The sequence below is a fragment of the Somniosus microcephalus genome, chromosome 24 (genome assembly GCF_052327205.1).
Source record: "Somniosus microcephalus isolate GS21.2 chromosome 24, FLI_Smic_1.0, whole genome shotgun sequence".
Taxonomy (NCBI): domain Eukaryota; kingdom Metazoa; phylum Chordata; class Chondrichthyes; order Squaliformes; family Somniosidae; genus Somniosus; species Somniosus microcephalus.
In genome coordinates, this window is record NC_141010.1 from 42,098,713 (window position 1) to 42,120,579 (window position 21,867).

The 21,867-nt window shown below is 49.8% G+C and overlaps 1 protein-coding gene and 1 long non-coding RNA gene across 2 annotated transcripts; both read left to right on the forward strand.

Annotated features, from left to right (window-relative positions):
- Window positions 1–3,056: 3,056 nt before the first annotated feature.
- On the forward strand, window positions 3,057–7,730 carry LOC147101274 (uncharacterized). Its single transcript, XM_085966019.1, has 3 exons — window positions 3,057–3,310; window positions 3,618–7,232; window positions 7,707–7,730. Exons 2-3 carry the CDS (start codon window positions 4,686–4,688, stop codon window positions 7,728–7,730), a joined length of 2,571 nt encoding a protein of 856 aa, XP_085822145.1. The 5' UTR covers window positions 3,057–3,310; window positions 3,618–4,685.
- A 7,670-nt stretch (window positions 7,731–15,400) lies between these two features.
- LOC147101275 (uncharacterized) lies at window positions 15,401–21,458 on the forward strand. Its single transcript, XR_015073469.1, has 2 exons — window positions 15,401–20,567; window positions 20,875–21,458. It is a non-coding gene; the product is annotated as an uncharacterized LOC147101275 (long non-coding RNA).
- Window positions 21,459–21,867: the final 409 nt, after the last annotated feature.

Sequence of the window (21,867 nt, forward strand, 5' to 3'; positions counted from 1 at the left end):
ATGTGGAACACTCTTTGTTCCAGTCCTCCTCGGGTCCCCTCCCTCACCTCTTTTTCCGATACATTGATGACTGTATCAGTGCCGTTTCCTGCTCTCGCCCTGAACTAGACAATTTCATTCACTTTGCCTCCAATTTCCACCCTTCCCTCACCTTCACATGGTCCATCTCTGACTCTTCCCTTCCCTTCCTCGACTTCTCTATCTCCATCTCTGGGAATAGGTTATTGACCAACATTCACTACAAGCCCACTAACTCCCACAGCTACCTGGACTACACTTCCTCCCACCCCGCCTCATGTAAGGACTCTATTCCATTTGCCCAATTTCTCCGTCTCCGCCGCATCTGCTCCGACGATACCACCTTCCACACCAGTGCTTCCGACATGTCTTCCTTTTTTCTCAATCGAGGATTCCCCTCTACCGTGGTTGACACGGCCCTCGACCGGGTCCGTTCTATCTCCCGCACTTCTGCCCTCACCCCTGCCCCTCCCTCCCGGAACCACGATAGGGTTCCCCTTGTCCTCACCTTTCACCCCATCAGCCTCCACATTCAATGGATCATCCTCCGCCATTTCCGCCACCTCCAACGTGATCCCACCACCAAATGCATCTTCCCCTCCCCTCCCCTTTCAGCATTCCATAGGGACCGCTCCCTCCGAGACACCTTAGTCTATTCCTCTATCACCCCCAGCACCCCTTCCCCTTCGCCCGGCACCTTCCCGTGCAAGCGCAGGAGATGCAACACCTGCCCATATACCTCCCCCCTCCCCACTGTCCAGGACCCCGAGCTTCCGGTCGCCTGTCATTTCAATTCACCGCCCCATTCCCACTCAGACCTCACCGTACTCGGGCTCTTGCATTGTTCCACTGAAACCCAGCGTAAGCTCGAGGAACAGCACCTCATCTTACGATTAGGCACTTTACAGCCTTCCGGACTCAATATCGAGTTCAACAATTTCAGATCATAACCTCGGCCCCTATTACATTTTTATATACACTTTTTATCCACACCTTTGTTTTGTGCCCTTCCCCCTTTTTTTCTCTCCCACATGGCAGCTGTCTCCCATTCTGCCAGCGCATTTCACACCTAATCTAGTGCCGTCTTTTGTCTCTTTACTAGTCCTATCACCATCTCGTCTGGTTTTGAATACCTCTTAATGTCTCTTCACTTCTCTTTTGTTCGCTCATCCCCATTTCCCAGCCCCCAAACTGGCCTTTTAATCTGTTTCATTTCTGTGTTTTTTCAGTCCTGACGAAGGGTTTCGACCTGAAACGTTGACTCTATTTCTCTCTCCACGGATGTCGCCTGGCCTGCTGAGTTTTTCCAGCATTTTCTGTTGTTACTTCAAACTCCATATCCTGTCTATTACTGAGATCACTTACCAACACCTCCGTGCAATATTTGTCTGCTCCCATCCCTACCTTACCCCCACTACCACTGAAACCTTTATCAATATCTTCATCACCTCTCGTCATAACATTTGAAACCCAAGGTCGCTTCACTGGGGTGGGATGGGAGGGAGGGGACAATAATTTGCTTTAAGCCTGGGAACGGCATTCAGTGTTTGTTTCATTAAGCCATATACCTTTATATATTGGGTTTAACACATGGCACAGGCCAGGTTACATGCTGCTGGTGGGTAATTGTGCTTCATGTTTGTCCTCTTAACTTCACTCAATGAAGAGTCATTTTTGCTCATGTTTCTTTTATTTAGTTGATGTCTTTGCCACAAACCTAGATTATAGATTTGATCAATATCAGCAGGATTAACCAAAACTGAGATTAGAATTTCTTAAAATAATTATTCCTGCTGATTAAATAAAGGAAGTCTACAGGGCGGACATTCTGTTTAGTTATGGGATTCTAAGCATCTTTCTTCTTCTTAGGCAGTCCCTCAGAACCGAGGATGACTTGCTTTCACATTAAAAATGAGTTCTCAGGTGACTGATGAGTCCAATGCGGGACCTACAGTCTCTGTCACAGGTGGGGCAGACGGTGGTTGAAGGGACGGGTGGGTGGGGTGCTTGGGTTAACATGCGCTCCTTGCACTGCCTGCGCTTGGCTTCCGCTTGCTCCCGGTGAAGAGACTCGAGGTATTCGGCGCCTTCCCGGATGCTTCTCCTCCATTTTGTGCGGTCTTGGGCCAGGGATTCCCAGGTGTCAGTGGGGATGTTACACTTTTTCAAGGAGGCTTTGAGGGTGTCTTTGAAGCGTTTCCTTTGCCCACCTGGGGCTCTCTTGCCATGCCAGAGCTCCGAGTAGAGCGCTTGTTTTGGGAGTCTCGTATCGGGCATGCAGACAATGTGACCCGTCCATCGGAGCTGATTGAGCGTGGTCAAAGCTTCGATGCTGGGGATGTTGGCCTGAGCAAGAACACCGACGTTGGTGCGCCTATCCTGCCAATGGATTTGCAGGACCTTGCGGAGGCAGCGTTGGTGGTACCTCTCCAGTGCTTTGAGGTGCCTGCTGTACATGGTCCATGTCTCTGAGGCATACAGCAGGGCGGGTATCACTGCTGCTCTGTAGACCATGAGCTTAGTGCCGGGTTTGAGGTCCTGGTCTTCAAACACTCTCTTCCTCAGGCGACTGAAGGCTGCACTGGCACACTGAAGGCAGTGTTGGACTTTGTTGTCGACGAATTCTAAGCATCACTATGTTAGTTACTAACCTTGGGCGTACACATTGACAGGGGAACACTGCCATCTGCTGGTTGCTGATGGAATGAATCCTTCAGCTTGTTGAAAAGGCAAATAACATGTAACCATATCTCAGTGGAAAAGTCATTGCCTTCAGCAAAGCAGTAATCACGAGTTGTGTCTAATCCTACTCCTCATACCCTTTAATATTCCTCTTTTCCAGCAACTAGCTAGTTTTGTTTCTGAAAACATTCATGGACTCTACTTCACCAATGGTCTGTGGAAAGGAAACCTGCATTCTAACCACTCTTCATGAAAAGAATGTTTTTCTAACCTCTAATCCTTTTTGTGACTATTTTAAATCTGTGCCTTCTCGTTGCTGTTTCACTGACCAGTAGGAACAATCTATCACTGTTTACTCTAAAATAACCCTTCGTAATCTTGAAGATCTTTATAAGGTCTTCTATTATGTCTCCGATGAGATTTTGGTATTGTGTTTTGTCTCCCCCTAGTGTTTACTACTTACCTCCTTATTGTTGATTTATGTCATGTGACATGATTAGAAAGTGAAAGTAAAACAGAACCACAAGGGAGCCATCTTGAACTCATGGCTGGGGATGTGTACAGAATCTAACGCCATCCTTCTTAGTTTCCCCCTTGGTTGGCATTGTCTGTAAGTAGCCTTTTATCAGATGTTCTTTACGTTTGATCTATGTCACCATTTTTTGATATTTGTGGCCAGATGAGTTAATATATTGCACTTTGTGGAGTTCCGTGGTAGCTAGCTATTAGTCTTTCCCCTGGCATTCATGTGTTAGACTTTTATTGTTGTATCATACTTACCTCAAATTGTAATAGAACCGTTGAGTTATAGTAGGAATGTTTCATTCTACTATCCTAGGTTTATTTTGTGTATTCAGATCGTGATTGTAATACCAATCAGCCTTATTTGATGTTGTAATTTCTTGTTCTCTTTGTAGTTTCACCCTGTGTCATTAAACTGGATAAAAAAGTATCAACGCCTCCTGTTTGGTGATGAGGGTTTAGCTGTCTGTCGAATCATAGACATGAGGAGGACAGAACAGTGAAAAGACACCTTTCCCATGGGCGAACCTACTAAAGGTACAGATACTCTACATCATCATCCTGGGTACATACTTAACACCAACACGAGTCAATGCATCTCCGAAGCCACACATTCCAGACACCAGTCCCACAAGCTGGAATGGAGGAACAGTCACCATTGAAACAAGCAGAGGAGACCAGATCTCACTGTTCTGGCTCCTCCAGGCATTCAAGTAGGTCTGTTACTGGTGCAGCAGCAGCGATGGCCAGAGCCAAGGCCGAAGCAGCCAAAGCAAAGATGTCCTTTGCTCAAAAGGAAATGGACATAAAAATGGAAAAGGCACGTATTGAAGCAACATTAGCCATATTGGATATGGAAAAAGAGGCAGCAGAGGCAGAAGTCCTTGAAGCAGCTGTTGAAGGTGAAGCAACAGGCAGCAACCTTAACCTTCATCTCCCTCATCAAGATCCAGTGCAACGCACCACAGAATACATACAAAGCCACTCCAGGTCATGAACTGTTAACTCTTCAATGCCCGACATGGAGCCTGTTCCAGAGTTAATACACGAACAGGAAGAGCCTGGCCATGCATCTCAGCGCCGTTGTGAGCTCAACAAAAACACTGTGGAAGAGGACGAACACAAGTTCCAACCAGAAGACCAAAGGCTAACCCATCATTATCGTTCACAACATCTGCAAACCTATCACAGTCCAGCTGCTCTACCTCACTACGAACAGACCCAAGGCATGTCAGATTTCGTGAGGTTCTTCGCACGTCGTGAACTCGTCACCACCGGGCTGCTACAGTTCAACGACCAACCTGAAGACTACAGAGCATGGAGGTCTACTTTTCGGAACACCATAAGAGGGTTAGACCTGTCAGCAAGCGAAGAAATCGACCTACTTGCTAAATGGCTGGGTAAGGAAGCATGCCAAGAGACTTCGAGCTGTACACATTAACCTCCCGGAAAGGGGGTTGAAGATGATATGGGATCGTCTGGACGAGAGCTATGGCTCCCCGGAGGTGGTTGAGAATGCACTGTTTGAGAAGCTGGAGAACTTTCCCAATATCCTCAATCGAGACCGCCTGAAGCTCAGAGAGTTAGGTGACGTCCTAATGGAAATTGACTCAGCAAAAACTGAGGGATGTCTGCCAGGTCTTCTGTACCTTGACACGGCACGCGGGATAAATCCCATTGTTGAAAAGTTACCATTCAACTTGCAGGAAAAATGGATAACTCAGGGATCAAAGTATAAGGAAGATCACAATGTTCCCTTTCCACCTTTCTCCTTTTTTGCCAAGTTTATCTGCCAGCAGGCTAAAATAAGAAACGACCCAAGCTTCTTCTTCTCCACTCAAAGCCCTGGGCCACCAAAGACAGCACAGTCTGCTACAAGGTCCAGCCAGAGAACTCCAGTGTCAGTTCATAAAACTGAAATGTCACTGTCCACCACCTCCTCCAGCGACGACGCAGATGGGAAAACGGACGACCCCGTCAAGCAATACCCCATTCACAACAAGCCACTCCCGCTCAGGAGGTGTCGGAGCTTCAGAGAACGGACTTTGGAGGATCGCAAATCATTCTTAAAGGAACGTGGCATCTGTTATAAATGCTGTTCCTCTTCAACTCACCTGGCACGGGACTGTAACACGGCCGTCAAATGCGCAGAATGCAATAGCGAAGGCCACAACACAGCACTCCACCCAGGTCCAGCCCCCTGGGTCTCAACGGCCTCTACCGCCGCAGCAGAGCACGGCGGGGAGGAAGAGGAAGACATTCTGACACCTGAAGTAACCTCACATTGCACCAAGGTCTGCGGAGCACACATCAGCGGCAAATCCTGTTCCAAAATCTGTCTTGTGACGGTCTACCCTGAAGGACAGCCAGAGAAAGCCATAAAGATATACGCCATGCTAGATGATCAGAGTAACAGATCACTCGCCACGTCTCAGTTCTTTGACCACTTCAACATAGAAGGAAACAGCTCCCCATATTCACTGAAAACTTGTGCCGGCCTAGTGGAGAAATCGGGAAGGAGGGCCAGTGGTTTCGTAGTGGAGACCCTTGATGGAAAGACGAGCCTGCCTCTGCCCACACTAATCGAGTGTAACCAGGTGCCTGATAACAGGTCAGAGATCCCTACACCTGAAGCAACGCTTCATCATGCTCATCTCAAACCAGTGGCTTACCAGATTCCACCGTTGAACCCTCAAGCTCCCATCCTGCTTGTACTAGGCAGAGACATATTGAGAATCCACAAGGTACGTGAACAGATAAATGGTCCACACGACTCACCTTATGCTCAGAGACTTGACCTAGGGTGGATCATCATCGGTGATGTTTGTCTGGGAAACGCCCACAGACCTGCCAAGGTGAACACATTCCATACAAATGTGCTGGAGAATGGTCGCCCCTCACTCTTTGATCCGTGCCCCAACAGCTTTCAAGTGAAAGAAAGATATGGCATACAGGTGCCAAGCTCTCTCTCTGATGATCCTACTGAGCAACCAGAACACAGAAAGCAAGAGGATCGTCTTGGTCAGGCAGTCTGCAAAAGGACGAGTGACGATGACAAGTTAGCTCCTTCCATTGAGGACAAACTCTTTATAAAGAACATGGATGAAGAGGTCTTCATGGACAGTAGCAATAGCTGGGTCGCTCCTCTACCGTTCAGACCTCCAAGACGACGGCTTCCTAACAACCGAGGACAAGCACTCAATCGACTCATCTCTCTCCGCCGCACGCTGGAAAGAAAGCCGGATACAAACGACCACTTCATTTCATTCATACAGAAAGCCTTTGCCTCAGAAGACCACGACAATGACCTAAAGGACCTGGACCTTGGAGTTGACTTACCTCCTCTACAGCGCAGCTTTGGGCTCAGTTGGGACCTGAATACAGATACCTTTACCTTCCAAGTTGAAGACAGCGAAAAGCCCTTCACTCGTCTTGGTGTCCTTCCTACGGTGAATGGCCTGTTCGACCCCCTTGGTTTTGTGGCACCAGTCATCATCCAAGGAAAAGCTCTGCTTAGAGACCTCACGGCAGACACGAACGATTGGGATTCACCACTACCTCGAGAAAAGGAGGGATCTTGGCACACATGGAGAAACTCTCTCCAAGACCTCAGAAAGCTTCAAATTCCAAGACCCTATACTCTCATCTCTCCCTCTGAAGCTCAACACAAAGAAATAGCAGGGAGGAGCAGGGAGGAGCAGCGAGGAGGAGCCCGGCTTAAAAACCGGCGACCAGCGAGGCCCGAGAACACTCGGAGCAGGGAGGAGCAGCGAGGAGGAGCCCGGCTTAAAAACCGGCGACCAGCGAGGCCCGAGAACACTCGGAGCAGGGAGGAGCAGCGAGGAGGAGCCCGGCTTAAAAACCGGCGACCAGCGAGGCCCGAGAACACTCGGAGCAGGGAGGAGCAGCGAGGAGGAGCCCGGCTTAAAAACCGGCGACCAGCGAGGCTCGAGAACACTCGGAGCAGGGAGGAGCAGCGAGGAGGAGCCCGGCTTAAAAACCGGCGACCAGCGAGGCCCGAGAACACTCGGAGCAGGGAGGAGCAGCGAGGAGGAGCCCGGCTTAAAAACCGGCGACCAGCGAGGCCCGAGAACGCTCGGAGCAGGGAGGAGCAGCGAGGAGGAGCCCGGCTTAAAAACCGGCGACCAGCGAGGCCCGAGAACACTCGGAGCAGGGAGGAGCAGCGAGGAGGAGCCCGGCTTAAAAACCGGCGACCAGCGAGGCCCGAGAACACTCGGAGCAGGGAGGAGCAGCGAGGAGGAGCCCGGCTTAAAAACCGGCGACCAGCGAGGCCCGAGAACACTCGGAGCAGGGAGGAGCAGCGAGGAGGAGCCCGGCTTAAAAACCGGCAACCAGCGAGGCTTACCAACTCAGCAGCGGGGAGAGAGGTAAAAAGTAATCAGAGTGTGACATCACCAGGGAGCAAGTAAGTGATTGGTTGGTGAGTATTTCTCTATTTTAAACTTTAACTCTGTAGTTTATAGTTACTAGGGTCTTTTCTGGCGTAGCAGGGACTGTGGTAGACTATACAAGCGCCTTAGAGATATCTTAAATTGGTGATAGTAAATTCATTTAAATTAATTAAAGGGTAAGTCATGCCAGGAGAGCCCAGCCCCGTGATGTGCTCCTCTTGCTCCATGTGGGAATTCAGGGACACTGCCCCTGGTGACCACGTGTGCAGGAAATGCATCCATCTGCAGCTACTAGCAGACCGCATTGAGGCGCTGGAGATGCGGGTGGATGGGTTGTGGAGCATTCACAATGCTGAGAGGGTCGTGGATAGCACGTTTAGTGAGTTAGTCACACCGCAGGGAAGGGCTGCACAGGAAGATAGGAAATGGGTGACCACCTGGCGGGGCAATAGAAGCAGGCAGGTAGTGCAGGAGACCCCTGTGACCATTCCCCTCTCAAACAAGTATACCGTTTTGGATACTGTTGAGGGGGATGACTCACCAGGGGAAGGCAGCAGCAGCCAACTTCCTGGCACTGGGGATGCTCCTGCTGCCCAGGAAGGGGGGGAAAAGAGTGGGAGAGCAATAGTGGTAGGGGATTCTATAGTAAGGGGAACAGATAGGCGTTTCTGTGGCCGTAGACGTGAATCCAGGATGGTTTGTTGCCTCCCTGGTGCCAGGGTCAAGGATATCACTGAGCGGCTGCAGGGCATTCTGGAGGGGGAGGGTGAACAGCCAGAGGTCGTGGTCCACATTGGTACCAACGACATAGGCAAAAAGAGGGATGAGGTCCTGCAGCAAGAATTTAGGGAGCTAGGTGAAGGATTAAAGAGCAGGACCTCAAAGGTTGTAATCTCTGGATTACTCCCGGTGCCACGTGCTAGTGGGTATAGGAATAGGAAGATAGAACAGATGAATGCGTGGCTAAAGGGATGGTGCAGGGGGGAGGGCTTTAGTTTCCTGGATCACTGGGTCTGCTTCTGGGAAAGGTGGGACTTGTACAAGTCGGACGGTTTACACCTGAACCAGAGGGGAACCAATATCCTTGCGGGGAGGTTTGCTAGCACTGCTGGGGGGGGTTTAAACTAACTTGGCAGGGGGATGGGGTACAGAGTGGAGCTATAGTAGGGGGTGATTTACAGCCAAATACAGAGGAAAAAACAAGTCAGCTGGGAAGGCAGAGCAAATATGTGAAGGCAAAAGGGAATATGGCAGGGCTGGAAGGCATATATTTTAATGCAAGGAGTCTTACAAATAAGGTGGATGAACTGAAGTTGTTGTTGAACGCATGGGAGTACGATATTGTTGCTATCACGGAGACATGGTTGAGGGAGGGTCAGGACTGGCAGCTCAATATTCCGGGGTATACAATCTTCAGGCGAGACAGAGGGGGGTGTAAAAGGGGAGGGGGTGTTGCAATATTAATTAAGGAGTCAATTACTGCTGTAAGGAGGGACGATATATTAGCGGGTTCCTCTAATGAGGCCACATGGGTAGAACTTAAAAACAAAAAGGGGGCAAGCACTTTGCTGGGAGTGTACTATAGGCCCCCAAACAGTCAGGGGGAGATAGAGGAACAGATATGTAGGCAAATCTCAGAGAAGTGCGAAAATAATAGGGTAATAATAGTGGGGGATTTCAACTTCCCCAATATAAATTGGGATAGTCAGAGTGTGAAAGGCTTAGAGGGTGCAGAATTCTTAAAGTGCATCCAGGAGAGCTTTTTGAGCCAACATGTAGAAAGTCCTACAAGAGAGGGGGCGGTACTGGACCTAATTCTGGGGAATGTAGCCGGGCAAGTGGTGGAAGTATCAGTAGGAGAGCATTTTGGCGACAGTGACCATAATTTGGTGAGATTTAAGGTGGTCATGGAAAAAGACAAAGACGGCCCGGAAATAAGAGTTCTAAATTGGGGGAAGGCCGATTTTAAGATGATAAGGCAGGATCTGGCCAAAGTGGACTGGGAGCAGCTACTTATAGGAAAATCCACATCAAAACAGTGGGAGACTTTCAGAAGGGAAATAGAGAGAGTACAACGCCAACATGTTCCTGTAAAGGTCAAGGGTGGGACCAACAAGCAAAGGGAACCTTGGATGACAAGGGATATACAAAAATGCATTAGAAATAAAAGGGGGGCTTTTGGCAGTTACAAAAGACTAAAGACGGAAGAAGCCCTAGAGGAGTATAAAAAGTGCAGGGGCATACTTAAAAAAGAAATTAGGAGGGCGAGGAGGGGCCATGAAATAACACCGGTGAGCAAAATAAAGGAAAATCCTAAGCTGTTTTATAAGTATATTAAGGGCAAGAGGATAACCAGGGAAAGGGTAGGGCCCATTAGGGACCAAAGTGGCAATCTGTGTGTAGAGCCAAATGATGTAGGCGGGGTTTTAAATGAATTTTTTGCATCTGTGTTCACTATGGAGAAAGACGATGCAGACATAGAAATCGGGCAAGGGGACTGTGACATACTTGAACATATTAGCATCGAGAGGGAGGAGGTGCTAGCGGTTTTAACAGGCCAAAAAGTGGATAAATCCCCAGGCCTGGACGAGATGTATCCCAGGCTGCTGTGGGAGACAAAGGAGGAGATTGCAGGGGCTCTGACACAAATTTTCAGAACCTCTCTGGCCACAGGGGATGTACCAGAGGACTGGAGAACAGCTAATGTAGTACCATTATACAAGAAGGGTAGCAGGGATAAACCAGGGAATTACAGGCCAGTGAGCCTAACATCTGTGGTAGGGAAATTATTGGAAAAAATTCTGAGGGACAAAATTAGTCTACACTTGGAGAGGCAAGGATTAATCGGGGATAGTCAGCATGGCTTTGTCAAGGGTAAATCATGTCTGACAAATCTGATTGAATTTTTCGAGGGGGTGACTAGGGGGGTGGATGAGGGAAATGCTGTGGATGTGGTTTACATGGACTTCAGTAAAGCTTTTGACAAAGTCCCGCATAGGAGACTGGTCAAGAAGGTAAGAGCCCATGGGATCCAGGGTGCCTTGGCGCGTTGGATCCTAAACTGGCTGAGTGGCAGGAGGCAGAGGGTGATGGTCGAAGGTTGCTTTTGTGACTGGAAGCCTGTGTCCAGTGGGGTACCTCAGGGATCGGTGCTGGGTCCCTTGTTGTTTGTGATCTACATAAATGATTTGGATGAGAATGTGAAAGGTATGATCAGTAAGTTCGCAGATGACACGAAAATTGGTGGGGTGGTAAATTGCGAGGAGGAAAGCCTCAGGCTACAGGACGATATAAACGGGTTGGTCAGATGGGCGGAAAAGTGGCAAATGGAATTTAACCCTGAAAAGTGCGAGGTGATGCATTTTGGACGGACAAATAAGGCAAGGGAATACACAATGAGTGGTAGGACCCTAGGAAGTACAGAGGGTCAGAGGGACCTTGGTGTACATGTACATAGATCCCTGAAGGCAGCGGAACAGGTAGATAAGGTGGTTAAAAAGGCATATGGGATACTTGCCTTCATTAGCCGAGGCATAGAATATAAGAGCAGGGAGGTTATGATGGAGCTGTACAAAACGCTGGTGAGGCCACAGCTGGAGTACTGTGTGCAGTTCTGGTCGCCTCACTATAGGAAGGATGTGATTGCCTTGGAGAGGGTGCAGAGAAGATTCACCAGGATGTTACCTGGGATGGAGCGCCTCAGCTATGAAGAAAGACTAAACAGGCTGGGGTTGTTTTCCTTGGAGCAAAGAAGGCTGAGGGGGGACCTGATTGAGGTATACAAAATGATGAGGGGCATAGATAGGGTAGACAAAGAGGAACTTTTCCCCTTAGTAGGGGGGTCAATAACAAGGGGGCATAGATTCAGGGTAAGGGGCAGGAGATTTAGAGGGGATTTGAGGAGGAACTTTTTCACCCAGAGGGTGGTTGGAATGTGGAACTCAATGCCTAAAAGGGTGGTAGAGGCAGGAACCCTCACAACATTCAAGAAGCATTTGGCTGAGCACTTGAAATGCCATTGCATACAAGGCTATGGACCAAATGCTGGAAAATGGGATTAGACTGGACAGGGATGGATGGGCAGCGCAGACACGATGGGCCGAAGGGCCTCTTTCTGCGCTGTAAAACTGTATGACTCTATGACTCTATGACTCTAAATATGGCCTAGAAATTGGGTATAGCCCCGCTTGAGGCGCTAGAACTGGCGCTGCGCAAAGTTTATAGCCAGACGAAACTTATCGCTGCCTGGCGAGATATTGGGTTGCATCGCCCCCAAAGGGGATTGAGGTGCGAACTCAGATGTTGCACGGGGCTCCTAAGGCGCAAAAGTTCAGGCGCTACCCAATATCGGCGCGGACGGGCACAGCGCAGGTGATCTCAATTACCGGAAACCACGAGACTTCCAGGCGCCGGCCGGCTCTTAAAGGGGTGGGTCAGTCAGCCTGAGCTGCCACACTCAACGCCCTGTAGGCCTCAGAATCGGCGCTCGCCCTTCTCTGGCGCAAGAAACTTGGTCAGGATGGAGAAGGTGAGAGAGAGAGCAGAGCGCTTCAGCACTGAGTCTCTGGACCAGTTGGTGTCTGCAGTTGAGCGCCGTCGAGATGTTCTGTATCCTGACAATGGCAAGAGGCCGAATCAAAAGGCTACCGGCGATCTTGGAGGGAGGTTCCTCTGAGGGTCAACTCCAGCAGCATGGCGACCAGGACCCCTGTTCAGTGCAGGAAGAAATTCAACGACCTCACTCGGGTCGTTAGGGTGAGTGTTGGTTATGCAAACTTCTGATTCCCTCCATCTGCACCTGACTTCGAGCACCCTGTTGCCATAATGCCCCAATGGCCATCTGTCAGCAAGCACCCATGGCCCTTTCTGGGCACACACATGGACATTTCACTCAAGGCCACATGTAAGGGCCCTTGCACCATGGGGGGCATGCGATGATCTCTCAAGGCCTTATGTAAGAGTTCTTGCACCATGGGGGGCATGAGATGATCTCTCAAGGCCTCATGTAAGAGCTCTTGCACCATGGGGGGCATGCGATGATCTCTCAAGGCCTCATGTAAGGGCTCTTGCACCATGGGGGGCATGAGATGATCTCTCAAGGCATCATGTTACAGACCTTCCCCTTCTTTCCCCTGCAGTCCAAGCTGGCGGCGAGGCGAAAGGACCAGACTCGAACCGGTGGCGGGCCTCCACAAGTCGTCACTCTGATGGATCTCGAGGAGAGAGTGCACCAGATTCTTGGAGGACGTCTGTCTGGTCCTGTTACCACTGCAGCTGCTGACCCCATTTCCGACAGCGAGGGTAAGGCTCTCTCCTTTTTCAGCTGTTTCCTTCCACTTGGTCCCCCCGCCAGCATGCTTCCTCAGTGTGCAGCCATGTCAGAGCCTTGCCGCAATTTGGCATGCCTTTCCGCCAATCTGTCCTTTTGCTAAAGCCACTCTTCCACCTCCCTGCTTTCAGATGATGCATCACCAACTCGGGCTCAACGCCCTGAAGCTGCCAGTGCCAGTGCCTCCGGAGGCGAGGATCAGGAGGAAGCCGGACCATCCATTCCAATCTCAGGGGAGCATACACACCTACAGACTGGGGATAGTAGTTCCCTGGAGGGGAGGGGGGGGTGGCTCTGAGGATCAGCCAGTTGCCGGAACAAGCGGCATGCAGCAACGCAAGGGAGGTAGGCAAGTTCGGCCACCGCCTCCCCGGAGGGCAAGGCAGGTAGTGATGACTGCTGCACAGAGTGCAGAGGAGGTGCGTCGCCTGGCTGAAATGAGCACCCAGGCCCGGCTCAGGCACACTGAGCTGATGGCTGCAGTGGGGAGGATGCCTCAGTCAATAGATACACTGGCAAAGAGTGTGTTGGACTTCGGGGCAACAATGGAGAGGACTCTCCAGGGCTTCGGGGCAACAATGGACAGGACTCTCCAGGGCTTCGGGGCAACAATGGACAGGACTCTCGAGGGCTTCGGGGCAACAATGGAGAGGACTCTCGAGGGCTTCGGGCCAACAATGAAGAGGACTCTCGAGGGCTTCGGGGCAACAATGGAGAGGACTGTCCAGGGCTTCGGGCCAACAATGGAGAGGACTGTCCAGGGCTTCGAGGCCGCTATGGAAAGGACTGTTCAGGGCTTCGGACAATTCCTGGAAAGGTCTGTCCAGGGCTTGTCCGAGGCAGTGGAGCGGTCGGCACCGGCCTTGTCCGAAGCAATGGAAAGAACTGTCCAGGGCTTCTCCGAAGCACTGGCACCTGGCTCACAAGTCCTCACTGCTGCCACGCAGTCACTTGCCGGCCTCGTCCATGTAAAGTCCGCGCCTCAATAATACACAGACTTCGGGAGAACAGTTAACAGGTACTTTACTGAACAAGAGGCAGCTTGAAACTGAAACTACAGAAGCCTGCTAGGGCCTTTTATACAGGCGTGGTCACTGCCGGTACTGCAGTCTAAGACCAGTTATTCCCTTAAAGGTACATACACAACAATTCCTCCCCTTTCAGATAAACAGTACATAACATTCATTTAACAACTAAATAATAACTAATTACAATTACAATTTTCTCAGTAATATATACATCAACTGAAATAGTCATTTATAAGTTCAGTCTTTGAAGAGGCTTCCTGATCCGGACTGGATAGCGCCTTTCTCGAGTATCCTGTTCTGGCGGTGGAGTCAATTCTGGCTCACTGTCATTGGTTGGTTCGTCAGCTTCCAATACCCCTGCTTCTGAGGTAGACACAATCTGTACTTCGGGCTCATTACCAGGTGCACATGCTTGTGGTACAGGTTTGGCTTGTTCCTGTGACTCTAGAATCTGGTCAGCATGGCGTCTCACGATGCTCTCTCCAACGTCCACTGTGTACATTAGTGGTCCCTGCTGTGTGCATATCGTGCCTGGTTGCCATTTTTCTGTTCGGCAGTCGCGGGCCAAGACTGGTTGCCTTTACTCCTTTTAGAGTCCCAAGCCCTTGTTGGAAAACCTCTTCTGCGTCAGATAGAATTTGTGACAGACGTCCAGGTGCGACGTCATCATCTTTTTTGTCAGTCACAGTTAGTGCCAGAATGGAATGCCAATCCAATTGTAGTCTTCAGATCCATTCACGTCCCAATAATGGTGGTCCTCCATCTCGTAGTATATACATGTATAGTTTCTGTGTTTCCTTTCCGTTATATTCAACTGGCACCCTTATTTTTCCTCTGGGGTAGACCTTTTGCCCCGTGTATGTCTTCAATACAATAGACGTGTCCTTTAAGGGTATGTGTGAGAATAGCCGCTCATAGTCTCATCGATTCATGACAGTTAGGGCTGATCCTGTGTCCAATTCCATCTTCACTGGGGACCCTGCTATCATGAGGGTGACCCAAATGGTTCGGTGATCTTCTTTTGCGATCACGTTGTGTAACTTTAAACAACTTAGTCGCCTGCTCCCGGAGTCCTTATCACTCTCCTGATCTTCTGAACTACTATCTGTCAGTTTCTTTACTTTCCTGTACTGTTCCTTAGTAGTTCTTGTCGTGTTGGTCTTCTTTCCCGACCTGCAGACTCTTGCTATATGTCCCATCTTCCCGCATTGCCTGCATATTTTGTCTTTAAACCAGCAGTCCTTCTGCTCATGGGTTGTTCTGCTGCAGCGATAGCACTTTTCGGCTCCATACGCCATTTCGTTAGCGCTGTATTCTTGTGGTTTCTGTTGTATTTCCGCAGCTCCCTGTGCTGCTGCTTCGTAGGATACTGCCACGCTGAAAGCCTGTTCTAGCGTCCGGTCCTTTTTTGAAAGTAGTCATTTCTGGGTTCCTTCACTCTGGAGTCCGCAGACAAACTTATCCCGTAAGGTGTCTGCCAGTCCTGCTCTGAACTGGCAGTGCTTCGATAACTTGCGTAGTTCCGTAAGATAGTCAGCATTGCTCTCATCTTTGTGCTGGTTTCTTTTATGGAACTTGAATCTTTCTGCTATCAGCAGTGGTGTAGGGCTTAGGTGTTCCTGTAAGATACGAACAATCTCCTCAAAACTTTTCTCCATTGGTTTAGCTGGGGTAATTAAATTCCGCAATAGGCCATACGTATTCGCACCCATCAGATTTAATAATACCGACGCCCTCTTTCCATCGGCCACCTCATTTGCCTTGCAGTACACTTCGATTCTTTCTACATACGTGGTCCAGTCTTCTACCTCGTTGTCGAAAGCAGTGATACTGCCACTTTTCGGCATCTTGAGTGATTTAAAATGGCGCCTCCCGCGCTTTTGCTTCTTCCCCAATGGAATAAAATGGCGCCTCCCGCGCTTTTGCTTCTTCCCCAACGGGATAAAATGGCGCCTCCCGCGCTTTTTTATTGCTTCTTCCCCTTACTGCCACGCTGCTCCTAGCGTTCTACGGGGTAATGGCGGCGACCCGCAGCTTCGGCACGTCTCGCTTTCCTTCCCCCCCGTTTAGTTTCTCTCCGCTGTCCTGTTCTCGAGCACCGACCGCGCCCTGTGCGCTCCACCCTCTCTCTCGTGTTTTCTTTTCCCGGCGACGCTGCGCGGCCCGATTTGTAGAGCCGCTCGATCGAGCTTGAGCCCGCCGCAGTCCGGAAGGGTCAGTGCGCTACCTGCTACCAGCACGATTCGCTGGAACCACAGTCTCTCCCGCAATTCTCCAAACACCGATGGATTCTTTGGCCGGTTGCCCTCGGTCAACGCCCGTTGCTCAGACTACGACCTTCCAGGACCTTTCTTTCAGGCGAGATCCCCGTGAGATGATGCCACACTGCAGGTGAGTTCGAACTTACTCGTCGCCACTGTAAAGTCCGCGCCTCAATAATACACGGACTTCGGGAGAACAGTTAACAGGTACTTTACTGAACAAGAGGCAGCTTGAAACTGAAACTACAAAAGCCTGCTAGGGCCTTTTATACAGGGGTGGTCACTGCCGGCACTGCAGTCTAAGACCAGTTATTCCCTTAAAGGGACATACACTACAGTCCACACCCAGATTGAGGCAACGCGAACTCTCACTGCAGCCACCCTATCTGCATCAGCTAGGATCACCCCGGGCCCTTCCAGTTCCATACAAGGCCAGGAATCAGTGGAGCATGCGATTGTGGCGGATGAGCCGAGCCGGTCCCCTCAGAGAGCCAGTGTGTCGTCCGACCATGGTGCAGGTGTCCTCTCTCGGCAGGTGACCATTGCACATGCCAGCGCTGGTACGTCTGCAGTGCAGCTGCCACCACCTGCAGGGCACACTGCTTCCAGCCATGCTCAGATCAAGCATCCTGCGTCCGCACCCTCCAAGCCCAGCGGTCGGCCAGACCGTCCCTCAGGGACTTCTGCGCTTCCACAAAGTCAGCAGGCGTCCCCCAGCCTTCACCCCGCCACTGGGGTTCAATTACGTAGGAGCAGCAGGGAGGGAAGGGGCCGTCCGCGAAAGAGAAGTCGTTCTCCATCAAGGGGCCAGCAGTAGAGGGAGGTGCTGAGACGTTTCCTTGGCCAAATTCAAGGACACCCTCACCTGTTGTAATTGTTGGAAATGGTTTGTTTAGTTTTGCGGCTTTGCCGAAGAGTTAACTGTTATTTTGTTAGTTATAGTTTCTGTTGACATGACATTGTTTTGCTGTAATGAAAGACTTTTGTGACAATAAAGAGAAGTTTTAATGTGCTATGGTGCACGTGACTAATTACAGTGATGCTGGCCTTCAGAGGCTTTCAAACATCCAAAGTGCGCAGGAGTAAAGACACTCATCATTCCGCCAGAGGGGCCTCAAAACGAGTCCTCATGAGCCTCTGACAGATGGCCCTTCCACTTTCAGGAGCCCTTCCATCTTCCTCCTCCTCCTCCTCCTCGTCCGCATGCTCCTCCTCCTCCTCCTCCTCCGCCTGCTCTTCCTCCCTCCTCCTCCTCCTCCTCCTCGACCGCCTGCTCTGCTGGTCATTGAGGGACAGCTGGAATTGGCCGGGTGCGTCGAATCGCCAAGTTGTGGAGCATGCAGCAGACGACGATGATGTGACCCAGTTGCTCCGGCGAGTACTGCAGGGCTCCCCCCGAATGGTCAAGACATCGGAAACGCTTTTTGAGCACAGCAATAGTGTGCTCTACAATGTTCCTGGTCGCCTGATGGCTGCTGTTGAACAGCTCTTCTGCTGGGGTGGCGGACACATGGAGTGGTGTCATCAGCCATGGGCAGAGAGGATAGCCCTTGTCCCCAATAAGCCAGCCTCGTGGTCGAGCCGGCCCCTCAAAAAGGTCACAAACTGAGGTCTACCGCAGGATAAAGGCATCGTGGCTGCTCCCTGGGAATTCGGCGTTGACTGCCATGATGATTTGGCGGTGGTCACAGACCAGCTGCACGTTGAGGGAGTGGAACCCCTTGCAGCTGTGGAAGTCCTCAGGATTCTGGAATGGCGCCCTCAAAGCCACGTGTGTACAGTCAATCGCCCCCTGCACCATGGGGAAGCCCGCAATAGCAGCGAAGCCCTGCGCGCACTCCGTCTGCTTCTCCAGGGTCAGAGGGAAGGTGATGAATTGACGCCTTCGCCTATAAAGGGCAGCTGTAACTTGCCGGATGCAACAGTGGACTGCAACCTGAGAGATATTCACAATGTCCCCAATGGCTGACTGAAAGGATCCGTTGCCATAAAAATTGAGGGCAACAGTCAGTTTAACGGCCACCGACAGAGAGGTCCTGCACCGTGGACGTGGCTGCAGATCCTCAGCAAGCAGGTGGCACAGCTCAGTAACAACGTCCCTCCCGATTCGGAGCCTTCGCATACACTGCTCCTCCGACATGTCAAGGTATGACACCTGCTGCCTAAAGACCCTCGCAGCATACCCTCGGATTGGCCGAACTCCATTGCCCCTCCTCCTTCTGGCCAATTCTGGCCCTCTCTCCCGCTGTCTCTCTGCCCCTTCATAGTGTTCGGCCATGAGGCGGTCGCCCTCCAAAGCATCTCCCATTCCGATGCCAGTTGGTCAAAAGGCTGTTAGGTCTAGTGCTCCAACTGCTCCGGACAGGTTTGAAAGTCCCAAGTACTCTAATGCTAAATTCCAAAAACTCTGCTCCACAGTAGCTCACCAACTCTCTCCGCCAACGATCGCAATGAACAGGCCAAGTGGCTGAAGCTTCTATACTAGAGCTGTCCCCTTTAAATAGCACCCCCCGACTCCGAGAAGGGGCTGTTAACGCTCCTTCGAACTGTCACTAATAGCGCTAGGCGTAAAGGCTCCGGGCGCCACCCAATATCTGCTCAGGCGCCCCTAAAAGGCGTTGCACACTGAAATGACATCATGATCTGCTTGCGCTCGCGGGCGCGTGCAAACACTTAGCGCAGGCATTAAATGTATAGTCAATATGGGAGTTGTCGCTATCTTCATTGCGCCCGCCCCAACATTGGGTAACGCCCCAATTCTCGGTCTCTTTAGGCGCTAACCGCTGGCGCAAACAACCGAATTTCTAGGCCTATGTGTCTTTTCTGATGCTTCAAACGATGCCATAGCTGCAGTTGCTTACCTCAAGGTCACAAACCCCAATGGAGATTGTGAAGCAGGCTTCATCCTCGGCAAGGCAAGGTTAACACCACGTCCCGGACACAGCATTCCACGACTGGAGTCCTGTGCTGCCGTTCTGGCTGTAGAGATGGCAGAACTGATCACCTCCGAGATTGATCTCAAGCCTGACTCTATCCAGTTCTACACAGACAGTAAGGTGGTGCTGGGCTACATATGCAACCAGACTAGAAGGTTTTATGTGTACATCAATAACAGAGTCCAACGCATCAGAAGGTCAACACAACCTGAACAATGGCACTACGTGCCTACTCACCTGAATCCAGCCGATCACGCCACCAGATCTGTCACTGCAGCTCGCTTAAGGGATACCACATGGCTTATAGGACCTGAATTCCTGTGTCGTCCCCAGCAGAAAGTCACAGAAGTGTCATTCTTCTCCATACGTGGACCGGCCAAGCAGCTTCGATCTGACTGTGGTACCAACTTCATCGGAGCCTGCAAGGAGCTCGACATTCCTTCTTCTAACGATGACAACACAGTTAAGAGATACCTCGCAGACCAAGGTTGCACCTGGATCTTCAATCCGCCACATTCCTCACATATGGGAGGTTCATGGGAACGAATGATCGGCATCACACGCCGCATATTGGATGCAATGCTTCTGGAACATGGATCTTCCAGACTCACTCATGAAGTCCTCACCACATTCATGGCTGAAGTGGTAACCATCATCAATGCAAGACCACTCATCCCTCCGGCATCAGATACAGAGTTCCCACTCATCCTGACACCTGCCACCCTCCTCACTCAGAAAGGAGAAGCCATTCCTACACCTCCAGGAGAGTTCGGCAGCAAGGACCTCTAGAGACATCAGTGGAAGCAGGTACAGAGTCTGGCCAACACCTTCTGGAGCCGTTGGCGACGTGAGTACCTGTCAACTCTCCAAGCACGTAGCAAATGGCAGTCATCAAAGACCAACGTCCAGATGGGGAACATAGTTTTAATGAAGGACAGTCAGAACAAAAGAAGTGAATGGCCGATGGGGATCATCTCAAAGGTTTTCCCCAGCAAAGATGGTAGAGTTCGGAAGGTAGAGGTCAAGATCCCAAGCGGTGATGAGACAAAGCTCTTCTACAGGCCAATCACAGAGATTGTGCTTCTTCTCTCCAAGGAAGACCAGATGGTTGCTCCCTGATAAGTTGTATTTTCATTATTATGTGGCATCTTAGAGATACCAGACGGGGAGTGTTATGTCTCCGATGAGATTTTGGGATTGTGTTTTGTCTCCCCCTAGTGTTTACTACTTACCTCCTTATTGTTGATTTATGTCACGTGACATGATTAGAAAGTGAAAGTAAAACAGAACCATAAGGGAGCCATCTTGAACTCATGGCTGGGGATGTGTACAGAATCTAACGCCATCCTTCTTAGTTTCCCCCTTGGTTGGCATTGTCTGTAAGTAGCCTTTTATCAGATGTTCTTTATGTTTGATCTATGTCACCATTTTTTGATATTTGTGGCCAGATGAGTTAATATATTGCACTTTGTGGAGTTCCGTGGTAGCTAGCTATTAGTCTTTCCCCTGGCATTCATGTGTTAGACTTTTATTGTTGTATTATACTTACCTCAAATTGTAATAGAACTGTTGAGTTATAGTAGGAACGTTTCATTCTACTATCCTAGGTTTATTTTGTGTATTTAGATCGTGATTGTAATACCAATCAGCCTTATTTGATGTTGTAATTTCTTGTTCTCTTTGTAGTTTCACCCTGTGTCATTAAACTGGATAAAAAAGTATCAACGCCTCCTGTTTGGTGATGAGGGTTTAGCTGTCTGTCGCATCATAGACATGAGGACAGAACATCTTCCCTTAACCTTCTCAATTCTCGTCCTTCTTTGTAACTGTAACTCCTCATCACTGGTAACATCCTTGTTAACTTGCCCTACATTTTAACCATTGCTTTTATATCTTTCCTATAATAGGATGCCCAAGACTGTATGCAGTAGTCCAGCCGTGGCCTAACTAAGGTTTTGTATAAGTTTAACGTCACACCCCCTATTTTAATCACACTACCATTGGTGGCTGTGCTTTCATCTGCCTAGGTCCTAAACTCTGGAATTCCCTCCCTAAATCTCTCCGCCTCTCTCTCCTCCTTTAAGATGCTTCTTAAAACATACCTCTTCTGTCCTAATATTTCCTTATGTGGCTCGGTGTCAAATTTTGTTTGATAACGCTGCTGTGAAGCACCTTGGGATGTTTTACTATGTTAAAGGAGCTATATAAATGCAAGTTGTTGTTGATGTTGTATTCTATGCTTCTGGATAATAAACTAAGGATTTCATTTACTTTATATTGTGGCCTATCTACCTGCTGCTGTATCTACTTCTATAGCATGGATTTCAGGACAGTTTGATTTGTATACTTCAATTCTAGATTGGCTAAGAAAGTATATTTCTGTGAGAGGATGTTGCTAATTCTGTGTATTCCTCCCTTGCCCTCTCTAAAACACGGTTATCTGCACACCAAGGTCCCACTTCCATTTAAACTGTTACCATTTAAGGTGTACTTTCTTTCTCTATTCTTACTTTCAAAATGTATTATTTCAGCCTATTAGAAAGACTCGGTAGCTCAGTATATTGCATAAATTGGATTTAGATTGTGTTTTTACTCGTGATCTGTTACTCACTCATTTTAATAAATCTCCCATCCATTCCAGGGTCAATGTGAATTATCCCATTGATTCAGAGGCAATTA